This window comes from Vespula pensylvanica, chromosome 5 (genome assembly GCF_014466175.1).
Source record: "Vespula pensylvanica isolate Volc-1 chromosome 5, ASM1446617v1, whole genome shotgun sequence".
Taxonomy (NCBI): domain Eukaryota; kingdom Metazoa; phylum Arthropoda; class Insecta; order Hymenoptera; family Vespidae; genus Vespula; species Vespula pensylvanica.
In genome coordinates this window covers 69149-84574 of record NC_057689.1, presented here as the reverse complement: position 1 = coordinate 84574, position 15426 = coordinate 69149, and the positions used below count along the sequence as shown (strand labels likewise).

The window sequence follows — 15426 nt, the reverse complement described above, 5'->3', positions numbered from 1 at the left end:
AAAATGAAACGCGATAGAGGTGGATACATTCACTTCCCACGTGAGAAAGAGTACTTTTGTCAAGTGCGGATAGTAGGATTTCGTTTTTCTCCCCCCCCCCCCTACCAACGATCGCGAAGTAGTCGCAATTTGTTTGCGTATATAAAGATCTTCGATATTAATCAATTACGTTCATAGGAGAAATAGAGAAAATAACAATAGCGCATGACGTAAATTGCTGTATAACGTTGCGACCAAATAGCGTTCGATGTAACTGTCTCTCAACGAGATTCTTTTTCTCTTCTTGTCATCTCGACGTCTATTTCGTTACACCGACATCAGATTGAATTATCGGTACAACGAGAATCGATCTTGATAAAACGTTAATCCACGGGCGTCTCTCGCGAGCGTATGAAAAACCTACCGACGTATTTGCATAGGTATGTGTGTTTGTTGTATGCGTGATGTATGGACAAGCGTTTTTCTCGCGTTAGAACTGGACGTAGAAAAAAGTCAATTACGGCGTTTTGTCCGATGTTAATTGGGTTAGGACGATGCCGGATGGACGTCGACGTCGGAAGAGAGAAAGAGGGAAAGAGAGATGGAGAAATGAGGGGTGAATGGGGGAGATTGTAAGCGGAGCGTAACGAAGAGTGGAAATAATTCTCAACGGTGTGTCAGAGCGTGTCTTTCGCACAACCGCCGAGCTCGGTTATTTCGATCGAGGGAAAACAGTGTGACGCCGAGGTCGTAAATAAGAGGAAACAGTCGTCCGTCCGGGAGAATCGCTTTCCCGACAACCAGACTGCCATCCGACGATCCTTTCATCCGCGTACCTTTTCTTTTTCTTTTCTTTGAACGTTCGGCGATATCGTTCGCCGTTATATCTAATCGCACCAAATTTTCTCCGGAAAGGAAAGTCTCTCCCTCCCTCCCTCCCTCTCTCTCTCTCTCTCTCTCTCTTTCTCTCTATTACGAATGAGACGAAACGTTCTCACGATGACATTTATTTCCGGGCTTTACTTTTCGGACGTTATTAAGAAGAAAATGTACCGCGAGATAAGTAGTGCTACTTAAAACTGCAAACCAGTTATTACATCATTACGCGTGATATATTGCACGCAGAAGTAGGTGTTATTAATCATGCTGCCGCGAAATAAATTTTGATGCGATCAGCGCTCGCGCACGTTCTACGTGCTTCGTAACGAAAGCGGCTTATCTCTTTCTCTCTCTCTCTCTCCCCCTCCCTCCCTCTCTGTCTCTCCCTCGCTCTCTCAAGATCAATGGACGTTGCTCCGTAGCGAGGCGGCTTCGTAAAGACCAAAGAAGGAAACGTGCCAAGCCCGCTTTTTAATGATGGACCGACCCTTCGTTGTAGTTAATATTCTTAGAAAGCTTCTTATTTTATTTATTGTCTTATTATCGTTTCTGCTTCGTGTTTCGTAAAAGTAGTCGCCATAGTACCTGAAATAAGTATAAACGCAAGCACACTGTCTCTCTCGCTCGGTGGTCTTTCGTCTCCCCCTTTGAGTATTTTAATTTTAATCTGCTCTACGGGTCGCATTCTAATAATACATTTTGACCTTATTACAGCGCTCCGTCGTAGAGAGAAACTAATACAATGGAGGTTTTAAATGGAAATCCCCTTTGACTTTGATCCAGTAATTTCTTTTGCCTTTTATCGCTCAAAAATTCTTACTTCTGTCGCAGTTCGCGCGGATAGGTTTGAAAAACGCAACGAACGGCAATCAATGATTCTTCTTTTCTTCTTCGCCTTTCATAAGTTCTCACAGGGATGTAAACGAAGACGTTCGATGGCAAGATGAAATCGCGGAGGCCTACAACGAAGCTAATCGAACGTTCGATCGCGCTTGCTTACGTAATACGTAGCTCGGTACGTACTTTGACGTTTCGGAGAAACATATGCGGTAGATCGTTTAACGCTTGGCAAGACAGGTGGTAGAAGCCGTCGAGCGGAACGTTCGAAGTCTTCGCCGTAACTTTGTCCGCGTTCGAACGGTATTTCTATAGTTTCGCGCGTGTCGCCGTCTCGACGCGAGTATCCGTCTGTTAATTGGAAACATAAAAGGTTGGTGCGAGAAGAAAGAGACGCGGTATAGCAGAGGTTTCTCCGTAATTTTCATATAAAATCTATGGTGATAGAGGAGGGGCGGGGTGGCAGGGCACGTCCGTGGTTCGAGTAAGCTAGCAATTTCACGTCCGGGGATAAAAATAAATTTCATCTAAAATACGGCAGTTGCTTCGGACGTCTGAGCAAACTCCGTATAACGAGAAAAAGGTGATGTACGCGGGTCGTTGTTGAGATCGTAAACGTAGATACGTCGGGTGGGGGTGGACCTTCCGCCGTGTGATCGCTTCACGTTCGGTTACCGACAAAAATCTAAACGAGCGTTAATGGCGCATAACGCGCTAACGGCACGTCCGAATCAGATATAAGACTAATCGACCCTTATCCGGCATCGGACGTGTGTCAAGGAGTCATTGTTCGGCTCGCCTCGCCCCGCCGCACCCTGCCGCGCCGCGTCCCGCCCCGCCTCGCCCGTTCTCTCAACGGTCTCGCTCAAAGTTTACCGTTTAACTCCCTTACGCTTCGTGATTCCGCATTCCCGCTATGATGGCCGGCGTTTCCTTAATTAGCATAGATAATGGAGCCGTGTGCTAGCCCTTATATAAACTGCGTGCCCGAGAGACAGAGAGAAAGAGACGGAACGCGGAACACGTTTTCGATCCTGCGCCAGCGAACAAAGGTGCTTGCTAGAGTCTCGCTTTGCTTAACCAAGCGACCAAGCAGTTTGGGACGGTAGCAGTCAGGCTTACGATCTAACAACGCGAGCGACGCGCGTTCGAACGAAAGCCTCTTCGGCGTTGTAAAGTTTTACGGATAAAAAATCGGGCGATCTTCGACGCATAACGCGCGACTAATCGTACGAAATTTTCACACGAATTAATACGATTTATCGCTGCTCTATCATTTTATTTAAGGTATTATTTCGAAGGTAGCTCGTACGCGATAAACAAACGGACGATAAACGACGGACAAATTTCTATCTCGATCCGTCGCAGTAGGAACGTGCGCGCGTTTAACGACAACGAATGCCGATAAATTTGATATATTTAAAATAGCTACGACGATATTATACAGTATATCGTCGTATAATATTGCATAACGCGCGACGCGCGTTACACGTAGTTATACGAGTACGTAGCGGTAGAGGTGCAGCGGTCGCGGTCGGTGCCAGGTTGGAATCAAAGTGGAACGTATCCTAGTGCGGTCAGCCAAGTAGATAAGCTCTGTAGGACGCTCTCGGAAATCGGCGCGTACGCGAATTTAACGAGCAAGGAACTTTCGCAGGAGAAGGAGGAGGGAAGGAATCGAGTGAACTCCGAAAAAGCGATTACGCGTTTACGCGCTCTTGTAGAAACAGTTCGAGTCCGATATATCAGGTTGCGTGCTCCGCATCAAAGCCGCTCGCGAAAATAATTCTAAACGTTCTCGTTCGCTTCGAGCCAGTCAGACTCGTTCGTGGGGCGTAAGAGGCATCCTCCGGGATATTCTCAAATACGTTTTACGTCGAACTTTACGTCGAAGCCTGCCGTCGACGCGCGTTACAACGAATCGCCTGGCGGGAGAGGACAACGTGTTCGGATCGAGCACGATTGAGAAAACGTCGTCGTGATAAGTCGGACGCGAGTCGATAGCAACCAATTGGTTGATCCTAGATACTTCGGGTATGCCGACGGATACGACGGGTCGAAAGCGAAGGGATTGTTTGGCGACGCGGCTGACGAACACGGCGGAACATTTCCCTTGTTGAAATATCGTGATATCCGCGAACGATGTCGCGCCTCGTCGCGACGTACTCGGTGCTCGTCGAAAATACACGAAAGTGTATCGTAACGAAAAAGCAAGCATCCGTAAAATAGGAAGAGAATCGGAGGTCGAGCAATACGATGCAGTTGGTCGCGGCGATAATAAATTATCCCGTAAGCGTTAACGACGAGCTGCGACGGTCAGACGTACTGGCAAAAAGCAGGAAAATGGATTATTAATTACGATATCGCGGCACGCTGTGCACGAGAGGAAAATCGTTTGGATGAAAGAGAGGAAGAGAGAACAGCGAAGTCCCTTCCCTCGGTGTAGAAATCCATTGTACCAGCGCGAAACGCGATTCCCATTTACCGTTACGAACGCAACGTTATGCGACTTGAAATAAATTCTTTGCAAATCGAGTCTATCATTCGATTATTTCCAACAAACCGACGCGGCATCCGATTGCGGGGTATTCCGATTAAACCTGATTTTTCGTAAATTCGTAAATTCGATTTCGCGCCGGGAAAACCGACCGATGGAATTTTCTCCGGTCGCGACGAATCGCGGAACGTCCTCCCTTTCTCTAATAAATTCCACCTAATAAAATGATTCGGCGGGAATCGTTAAATCGTAAAGACGGCGGACAGAGGGGTCCTTATTGACCCATCGTACGTAAATGGGAACCGACCAAGCGGAGACGAGCGCTAATTGCGTTTGTCATGCCGATAATTAATAATGCATCGATTGCCGTTGCAACGACGACGGGAGGTCGGCGAATTAAATGCATTAACGACGATAACCGGATTGCGGCGAATGCGAAATCGAAAATACACCGAGTGCCAAGTTATTGAATGCGAACGATCAATCATTCGGACAAAGTCCTATCCTTCCCTCGCTCCCTTTCCTTCCGACCCTCCTTCTGGAGCGGCACCGTCTCCATTCTATCGGGCCACGTCCGTTCGCGGCAACCTTCTTTCCCCGAAACGCTTACTTCGCATCTTTCTTCGCATAATAGAGAAGCGAATCGAGTCGTACATGTGTACGAGTAATCGTACGGATACGTGCCCGACGACGTGCCAGATATGTCGATTTGCTTTCCAGAATGGGACTCCGGAAGCAGTCGCGAACAATGATAACGTACGCCCTTCTGATAGTCTACGCCACCTTAACTATGTGCCATTGCTGCTACGTCTTTCCAAAAGGTACTTTCACCAAAAATAACTCGACTCGTGTCAATTTTATTCTTCGTTAATACTCGCGTCTTCGAAACTAGATAGCCCTCCTTCTATCGGACACGAGCGGTCGATACCGCGATCGACCGCGCGGAACTGCACGGATTGCGTATCACGTCGCGTTTGCGTAATTATATTTTATTAGAGTCCAAATCGCGCGCCCGCGCGCGACAGGCCGAGGTTCATCGATCAAAACCAAATTGGTCCGTTTTATTATCTCTTGCCTTCGCTCGTACGACCTACTTTTCTTTCTACAATTCTCTTTTATCTTTTTTCGTACTCGACTCGAACGCCACGGACATACGCAAAATAAATAATTCTTCGCCGTACGTCTTCGTTGGTCGTAAACGACATCGAGGTGCGAGCGCGATTCGTCATTAACGATGAATCGTTAACGGGCACTTGCCTCCGAACCTACGACGAGGATCGACTTTGAAATCGACGTTCTCCTTGTTACAGAGATCAAAGATCCGTGCAGCAAGTTGAACTGCTCTCAAGGTGCCCAATGCGTGCGAAGTCGCGACGGTACCGAGGCCTCGTGCGAGTGCCTGCAAACGTGTCCGAACTTGGGAGATCACGAGGGCTCTGGACCCGTTTGCGGCACGGACGGCATCGACTACCCGACCTTGTGCGACCTGAACAAAGGCGCTTGTGCGAAAGGCGCAAACATCAGCGTGGCTTTTCGCGGCAAATGCGGTAAGTAATTTTGCGATACACACTTACGAATCGCGGGAATTCACGCTTTTACGTCCGTGGACGATCGAACGCCAATGAAAACGCTATACCGTATAAAATTGTTGTTATAAGTCGACGTAATAAGACGCCGTTATCGTAAGTATACGAATCATAGGGTTGCACGGCGACGCACGCGAGCGTTTCTACGAAATGCTTGGAGGACGAAAGAGTTGGAAAAGGACGAACCGATATCGGGAGAGGATGACGATTAACTATTTTTCCTACTGCCATTTACCGAGCGATATCAGCGATATCGCGAAATTATTTTTTCACTGTTATCTACGCCACTGCGGTTGATCGAAGACAGACTTTGTCCCCAAATACGTATATTTTTATTTCCTACTTTACTCTTCAACGCGCCTCGAGTCCCAAAGCAAAGCCTTGCTTCGGCATATTATAATATGAAAGGAAAAAAGGAGAAAATGTAAAGGCGCGGCCGTGATCGATGAGTTTAATTTATAGTTCTACGATATTATATAGACACCGTGGCACGAGCAAACATAACTTTCGAGCGATCCATCCAACTCAACGAATCGTGCGCGAGATGAAATACCGTCTCGTTCAACGAGAGAAGAGAAGAAGGAGCCTTACCGAATTTACCTTTGCGAGTTTGAATTCGTAGAAAGAAAAATTGAAGAAACGGAAGAGACGCAGAAGAGAAGAGGAGAGGAGAGAATAGAATAAAGACCGAAGGAGTCTTATTGTTAGTCATTGTTGGAAAAACAAATTCGAGGGACAAATAAGAGGATCGGCGAGAAACGTTTGAAGTCGGTCGGTTCCTTTCACGCGGTCGTAGGCAGATGCGGACAATGATAAATTAGCGGTATGCCGAGAAGAGAGCGGGCGAGAGAGATGGCTGAGCTTTGCAGCGGCGTGTTCGCAAGCGTTGAGACGGAACGTGCGATATACATATAGGATTTATCGTCCGACTCTCGCGATCTGCCGGTGTTCCGACCAAAAGGAGTCAGGCTTCGGTGCCTCTATCTCTTCCGTCCGCCTCCGCTCCTCTCTCTCTCTCTCTTTCTTCCTCTGTCGGCCGTAGACTCTACCCTCACCTGTACTCACGGCCCCGAATCCATACACACAGTCATCGTTCTTTTCTCTCTCTCTCTCTCTCTCTCTCTCTCTCCCATCTTTCTCGTCGTCACATTTACGGAAGTTGCCGAGGCACTTCGTCTCGAACGCAGTACAAACTTGGCAGGCGTTTAATCAACCGAGTAGTAAAGACAAATGTTTGATCAGACAGGTAGCAAGAGGGAGCCCTTGTTTGCTTAGGATTAGGTAAGTTCCATCCCTTCTGCTCTCTTCTGTCGCTCCAAAAGCTTCTTCCCCTCCTTCCTTTCTCTCTCTCCCTCTCTGTCTGTCTGTCTGCCCGTCTCTGTCGCTCTCGCTCGACTTCTTCGTCTTTCATACAACAGACAGCTTTGCTCCTCCGACGTAGGATGGCATTCGATGGTAACAGTTACGATAATCGCAGCCACCGGTTAACGAGCTGGTTAAATACATCGTCGAACGATTCTCGTCCGCTTTCCTACCCTCCATCGTTCTTCCTCTTTATCCCTCTCCCGTTCTCTTTCGATCTCTCTTGGGAAAACGAGGCGCTGTGGACGTGCGAACGATGTACTCCGTCCAACACTCGAGGGAGACGACTCGCAGGATCTCCCGTGGAAAATGCATAGAATACGCGATCGTCGTTCTAATTTCTGTTGCTTGTGTAATGCAACCGAAATTAACGTAACGCGAAGCATAGGCGATCGTTAAAGACAAACACCGAATAAAAACGCGAACTTCTCTCGATCCATGTAAATCGCTTTTCATTTATTTCTTATAAAGTCTTCTCGATTTCCGCGAAGTTAGACGATACGATCTTGAATATCGTGTTAACGAAATAGCTTGAATTTGTCGCGACCATCTTCGGTCTAACTTGTTACTCGGTATCCCTGTTTTACGCAGGAGTGGAAAAAAGTATTATAAAAATAGAAAAAAGAATATTAGAGCTCTCGAGGGACTGCTTTAACGTCGGGCAGCAAGACGTTACGTTCCCGTTGTTCGTTTTAAGGACGCGAAGGAGAAAAAAGCTAGAGAGAAAGAGGGGGGGGGCGGTGGAGGGGTCTAGAGGCAGAGAGTAGATAAAACGAAAATTGCACAAGTTACGAACTTTAACAATATCCAGTGGTCGCGTACGACTACTTTGGACTATCGTCGAGTGCAATTTTATAATCCGGTTCTCTTCTCCCTCTTCGCAATCTGTCCGCTTGAGCGTAATAACGACGGTACGGATTCGCATGGAGAACTAGACTGCGCCTAGATCCAGTGAGCCTTTTAGTTCGGTAGGTGGATAAGGAGAAGACTCGAAGGAAGAGAAAGTCACACCAGGACGACGACGTCGGAAGTTTACAAAGACGAACGTCTTCCTCTTCCTACCTCGTCCTTCCTTCTTCGTCTCTCTTCTCTCATTCTTCCTCTCTTCCGCGAGACTTCTTCGCTCCTTCCTTTTCAATTGTATTTCTACCTTGGTATTGTATAAGGAACAATGAAACGTAATATCCAGGGCGGTAAAGTCGCCGAGGATCGTCCTAGAGACGGAAAGAGTCCTCTCTCTCTCTTTCTTACTTACTCGCTCGCATTAGTTTCCGTTTTCTCGCATCTTCCTCCTTTCTCGGATCGAAAGGCACGCACGACGACGGCGCTCCGACAATGACGGGGCGAGCAACGTTTATCAATCGGTGCCAGTTGGTCCCGTGCGATACTTTTAAACGCCAAAATCGATAATAAATTCTCCGCGGCATAAAGTATCACTTGCCGTGGCTCGAACCCACCTTCTTTCACCCGATCCCCTTTCTCTAGTCCGTTCGCTCGCAACGTCTTTCGTTCGAGGGTAAGGCCGAGAGTAGAATAGCTCCGGATACGAATCTCGAGTGGCGCCGACGATAAATCAAATTAGCTCGAAAAGTTTCGAGACTTCCGAGCCACCGAACTCGTTTCGCTTTCCCCCACTTCTCCTCCTTTCCATCTCTTTTCTCCTCTGCCGTTTGCTTCTTGATCGGCAATCTGGACCAGTATATTGAAAATGGAGAAAATGCGAAAACGTTTTCCATAGTCGAGTTGAACAACTTTTCCGTTGGAGATTAAAAACGGAGATTCTCGATCGAGAGAGAAAGAAGGAAAAAGAATCATCTTTAAAATGTGTGACGCGTTAGCGTAAATCGATGCGATATCAAAGATAAAAGTGTCAATATCAATAGAAAATATTCCAAGAGTCGAGGAGGAAGAAAAAAATTTAAAGGAAATCGAACGAGATAAAGAGTTTTTTCTTCGACTAATTAACGCGAAAACGTACGGCAAGTAGAGATTACTAGTGTCTACTCTCCCGTACATTTCGTCGAATAAACTCACTTTAACTTGAGATTATTCTTTTGGTATCTCGGGTAGAGACGGAAAGAGAGAAGTGGAAAAACTGTACCCCATTCTTTTCACGCTCGAGCGGCCCGTATAAGGGTCTTGGGAACAGGGATGCAGAGAGGACGAGCGCTTCGGATACGAGCTTCGGTTCTGCAAAATGGATTCAACTAAATTCTCACACTCGCTAGGCTAAAGTATTTGCCTCTTTCGAACGTACGTGTACACGGACACGTGTGAGAGGAAATCTCGAAGCGAGAAAAAGATAGAGAGAGGATGTCTACGTGTGGGCGCTCGTGAAAGAAGTAGGATGGAAAGGCAGACTGGTGACGTAGCTGAAACGTGTTTATCCAAAGACCTTTTGCGAACAGGTTCAACGAGACGGAAGCTTCTCTTTCGTTGGATCGGCGGAGGAGCGACGCTCGATTTTCACTTTGAAAGGAGAACATGTATACTCGTACGTCGTAACGGAGAAGAGAAGGAATATAGGAGTCCGAAGTTCTACTTGGAAAACGAACTCGCGCGAACGTTGCACGCGACTAACCGGACGAATACTGCTCCTTCGCTTTCCACTTATTTCGAACGACCGACCTCTACCATCCACTTTTCGAATATAAAATCTTCCTTCGACTTTGTATTCGAACTAAACGAATAACAAGCGTAGCATCGTACGCGACGGTACACCGAAAATCGATAGGTAGTCTTTCGAATTTTCGCGTTTATGTTTCCTACTCGAAAGAGGGGGAGGGAAGAGTGGTAGGATATCCGCGCGACCCTGATGCGCGACGACGACAACGACGATGGTGTGTACGATGGCTTTGCCGGTTTCTTGGTTGCGATACCTGAGGTCCTACCAAAGGTAGATCGAACGGAAGCGGGTTACTGCTGGTGTACGTTAACCCGGAAGTACCGCGGTGCTGCTGTTAACATAAACCCAGTCATTCCACCTTCCAGACATAATACCTTTATACGACGCTCGTAATGTTCGCTCGCCTTCGTTTCGCGTGTCTCGTATTCTCGCTATTTTGCGAGCAATGCCGGAAGCAGCAGATAAGACCGCCATATTCTCTCTCTCACTCTCGCAGATGCACCAAGAGATATGACGATTACGATATATGCGATGTTCGGCTTTTTCGTTTATTGGACGAGATTACGAGTACGTTTTACTTACGATTAATGCGCCCGAGAAGACGTCGAATACTTTGATTCGATAATAAGCGTTAAACCAGCGATACACCGGGAGAAGAAACGAAGAAAGTAGTAACAACGTTTCTCCATCGAAAGACGAATGGCTCGAATCTATCGGTTTTGCGCGCGCTGCCGTTATCGATAAATATGTTTTATCTGGATCAAGTTAGTCGCGCCGCGCCGGACCGAAACGCAGCTTATCGAATGCATCGTTGCGGAAGAACGGAATCGAGGCAGATCGATCAAATATATTGCATCCGTTCGGTGCGTGTGCGTCGGTAGACGCGCGGGAACGTTCGAACGTCCATAAAATTGAGACCGATTTGTTGAACTCTTCGATGAAAAATCCATTCCCGTCGTCCTATCTCGTATCGTCGACGCTTTGCATCGGTTAAATTCCAAAGATGTTCCGCTCCTTTTCTTTTCCCGGCTCATTCGGTACAACTATTAAAACCTTCTCAATCCAGATTTTCCACTTTTCCTCTTTGGAAATTATTATTACCTTTTTTCAAAGTTATCTCACGGATGATACGAAGCGCGTGGTAGGTCGAGATAGACGAAGATAAAAGAAAAGAGACGGAGACCGCATGGAAAAGTTTCTCTCAAGTTGGAAGATTAGTTGAAATCGGCGAGGCCACGGCGACGACGCAAGAGGAACCAGAAGCCGCGACGCTTGAATGCTCGGGTGGAACGAGAGCGGAGAGGCGGAAAGAAAAGGGATTTCACCGACGAACTTAAAAACAATTGCCCTGTGGCGGCGACGCGGGAATTTTAAACACACTTTTATCGCTCGCGCGACGCTTTCTCTCTCCGGTAGATCCCTCGGGCGTCCCGAGACCGGGCCGATGGAATTCGAGTTATGTCCACGTTTTCTCTCTCTCTCTCTCTCTCTCTCTCTCGCTCTCTCGCTTTCTCCCTCTCTCCGTCTTCCTCTTTTTCTGTCCTACCGAGAAAGAAAATTCATCCATCAAAATATAACTTTCGTGGTACACACTTCAATTTCCATGATTTATGCGCATACGTTTTCTTTTCAATAAATAAGTTCTTCTCGTTTCTTTTCGATAAAAAAGAAATTGGATATTAGCAAGTAGGAAATGAACACGAAGCGTCATTGCTTCTATCTTCTTAAAGATCCATGCCAAAGGTTCTTTGACGTTCGTTGTTTATGTTGGAAGTGTACGAAGAGGGAAATTTCTCCACTCTGCTTCCCCACTAACATTGTCCTTGTAAACAGCTTGCGGATATCGTAACGATCACTAGCATTATCCCTCCCTATCCTTTAGTCTCGCAGAGAATCTCAAGCATCGAACGTCGTCTTGACGGTAGGACGAAGTAGACGTATGTAAGATCGGAGCGCTTGCCGTTATCAAAGATACAAATTTGCTCGCTCTCTACGCTCTAGTTACGTTCGAGAATACAGAGGGAGAAGAGAAGCTGCCCCGTCAGTCGTATAGAGGAGAAGCACACAAATGCTCGAGGTCGGAGGAGGAAACTAAATTCTAGCTTTCTTCCAGCTTGCTCGAGGCTGAAGATTAATCTCGTGGTAAAGCGTGACTTCTTCCACGGTAACGCCTTCGGTTCCATCTTTATCGCCATTTTTCTCACCTACTTGTTTTTTTCTGTCATCTTTTTGCTAAGCGATGGAGCATAATGGACGAACAGATTGCTCCAGTTCCTTTTTTAATGAAACGTTATTGACGTTAAATGAGAGAGAGAGAGAGAGAGAGAGAGAGAGATCGTAAATTTTCATTCGATGTTATTATAATAATTATTTGAAAAATACTTGATGGCTCTTATTCGACATTACAGATCCCTGTGGTAGCGTCGAATGCATGGAACCAGAAATCTGTCAGTTGGATGGCTCCAGGCAACCCGCTTGCCGTTGCGGGGAACAGTGCGGACTCGAATTTTCGCCCGTATGCGGAAGCGACGGTAAGACTTACTCGAACGAGTGCAGTCTCCGACAAGAAGCTTGCAGATCGAGACTTCCACTTCGAAAGATCTATAATGGTGCCTGCAGTTCAGGTAAGACGAAACTCTGAACGAGTTAAATACTCTCTATCTTCAAAGCCCAGGCTTTCCTAGAAACGCGCTATCTATCGCACAAATATCATTCAACCAACAATGTAAGAGCTTGGTCGTTCTCGTAAACAATGAGAGTTTAGCGGTATACCTACGTTTGGAATAGTTTGGATTAGTTTCCTCTTAAGTAAAGAAACGTAAGTCAACGCGAATATCAAAGATTTAATTCAAACGATCATTTTGTATTTTTGAGAGCATCGTGCTACTTTGATCGATAAACGCTCGCCAAATTCCTTCTCTTAAGCATCCGGAAATGCGTTGAGACGTGCCTCTTACCAATCGCATTTCGCGCAATTTTATGCGTCGATAAACCGCCGACGTGTATGTAAAGTACGTCATTTTGCTTTTGCAAATCGCTTTATGGTTCTCTCTCTCTCTCTCTCTCTCTCTCTCCCTCCCTTCCTTCCTCTTCGGTATCTAAGTCTCTTGATATACCTCGTATTTGTATTTATCGAAATACGCGATAAAATTGATACAATTTTATTCTCGAGTCGTATTCACAAAAATTAAAAAAATAAATAAATCATGCGTGAATCATTGACAAGATAATTTGGTAATTATATGTCGAAATTAATAACCAAATCGGAAATGCTATTCGAACGATGCAGCGAAACGTATGATATAAAGTCACATTTTCCGCACAATTTCTCAGGTATCAATCCCTGCGACGAGGCGAAATGCGGTTCGTACGAACAATGTGCCATCAACCGATATGGTATTGCGAGCTGCGAATGCGGTCCGGAATGCGAGCCAGTCATGAGACCAGTTTGTGCGCGCGGTGGCACCACCTACACGTCCCTTTGCGAGCTCAAGAGACGGGCCTGTCTAACGAAGAGCAATATCGAGGTCGCTTACACGGGTACCTGCGGCTCGAGAGGACCCTGCTCCGAAAAGGTCAGTTGATCTCTCCTAGTTCCTCTCTCTCTCTCTCTCTCTCTCTCTCTCTCTCTCTCGCTTCCATCTATCCATCTATCTCTATATCTGTATCTTGCTCACCAACGCTACCGAGTACCCGACAAATTGCGACCGAGAATCTCTCGAGGACGACGAGAGGAGATAGGTAGGAAGGTATTTCGCGATTTCCGCTCGCATGAACGCGTGCATCGCTTTTACGATTAATGGTCTCGGTAGCTCTTTCTCTTTACGTTGATATTCCCACGACGCCTTTCTACTAGGCTTTCTTTTCAATTTTTCCGCATCGAAGCGCGATAATGTTTACGAGTTTTATCGCGACTTTGGATGAAAAAATAAATCTTGCTTATTACTTGCTCTTTGATTCGTTCGACGTCGACAGAATAAGACGAGTAATTTGACGAAAAGACGACTAAAATATCGTGATTGAAATAATTCTTTCATTACGATAGCTCGTTTGTATTCGCATTTTCTGCTTTCCCTATTCGTTGATTTCTTTGATAAGATTTTTAAATGCTACGGTCTCAGCGCGTACCGTTTTCACGAGAGTCTCCTCGAGAAGCGATTGTCGCTAATTGGACGACAACCAGGTCGGATGACATCGCGAGCTCCCTCGTCCCTCCGCGAGAGAGAAAAGAAAAAAAATGGGGTCGATGAATTTTTAGGAGTAGATAATAATAGTATCGAATCACCGTCGATTCGAATCCTTTTTCCGACCATTCCGATGCCCTCGCCGTCCGTTTAATTCGTCGTCGGATCTTCTTATTTCTTTAACGACAAAGAGATTATTACTAAGCGCGGCATATCGTTTAAACTTTCATAAGAAACGGAAACCTGTTGGCTCCCCTTTCGTTTCGAGAACGAGACGATGATTCAACTCTGCGCATATTTTGCAGGACGACAAATCCTTCGAGTGTCGAACGGTAAGCTCGATACGAAGCTCGATACGAAGCTCGAACGAAAGAGAGAAAAGGAAAAACTGTAACGATCCCTCGAAATCGTGTCTTCGTTTTCCACGCGATAATTGATAACGAAGGAAACTCGAGGCTGAAAGTTAGAGGGCAGGTTGTAGGGTATAAGCGATGGAAGATAGCGGGTAAAAATTCGCTTCCAGCCGAGTCGAATCCTCGGGTATAACGAGAAGTTATCGAGTACTAGTACCGTACCGTCGCTTCGCCTCGCTTCGCCTCGCGTCGCGTTGCGTCGCGTCGCGTTGCTAATCTCATAATATTTCTACGACCTTCCGCGCGGAATTCCACATCGGAGAAAAAGGACAGTGCAGTGCAGTTATCTAATGGAGCAAAGTACATTAAATCCTGAGAATTAAGGCAGCCGAGCGTAGTAAATTATGCGTCGCGATAAAATATCGTCAGCGATAAATTATCAGCTTTAGGCGAGCGAAGGAGGCGAGGGTGCGCCCCTACCGTCTCGTGTCTGGAATCGAGAGAAGAGGCGTTCGCGTCCTTCGGACGGGACTATCGAGAGAGATCCGCGTCCTTTTTTGACGCGAACCAAATTTACCAGGATAAAGTTCCATTTAATGCGACTAATCTCGCTATACTAGTAAGAAAAATAAAAGAAAAACGAAAGAAGACAAGAGAGACGAAATTTGTTTTCACAGGTCTGCCAATGGGGTGCAATTTGTGCGGAAAACGGCGGAACCGCCATTTGCGAGTGTCCTACCTGTCCAGCGGAGTTTCAGCCAGTTTGCGGGGACGACGGCATCAGCTACGGGAACGAGTGCAAGCTGAGATTAGAGGCGTGCCAACATCGCCGAGAGATTCGAGTTCTTTATCAGGGCTTGTGTAGTGAGTAACCAAAGACTCGACGAGATTTCGACGATGAAAAGTATATCTTTGAGTCGTCGCGCGTAATTAGCTCGGTCGCGAGTAAAAATTACTTTTGCAGAGCTAGGCCACGATTCTATATCCGGCAACGGACGGCTCCTGGAGCTGGAAAAGCTAAATCGAATTTATCGAAGAATCATTTACATGAGATTTGATCGACGCGCACGCTTTCCCATCTGCCGTGGTTCGCTTTGCGAGAACGCTACTAAATTTGTTCGAT

The 15426-nt window shown here is 46.5% G+C and overlaps 1 protein-coding gene across 12 annotated transcripts in view; it reads left to right on the top strand.

Annotated features, from left to right (window-relative positions):
* Positions 1 to 15426, top strand: part of LOC122629176 (agrin-like) — a 235541-nt gene that overhangs the window by 202502 nt on the left and 17613 nt on the right. For 11 of the 12 annotated variants that reach the window (XM_043812293.1, XM_043812292.1, XM_043812287.1 and 8 more), the window contains 4 exons: positions 5503 to 5739; positions 12175 to 12390; positions 13100 to 13341; positions 14981 to 15167. In XM_043812293.1, the coding sequence (XP_043668228.1) occupies positions 5503 to 5739; positions 12175 to 12390; positions 13100 to 13341; positions 14981 to 15167 (882 nt within the window). Of the gene's footprint in view, positions 1 to 4912; positions 5014 to 5502; positions 5740 to 12174; positions 12391 to 13099; positions 13342 to 14980; positions 15168 to 15426 lie in introns of all 12 variants that reach the window. The other variant, XM_043812297.1, reaches the window with a different exon arrangement.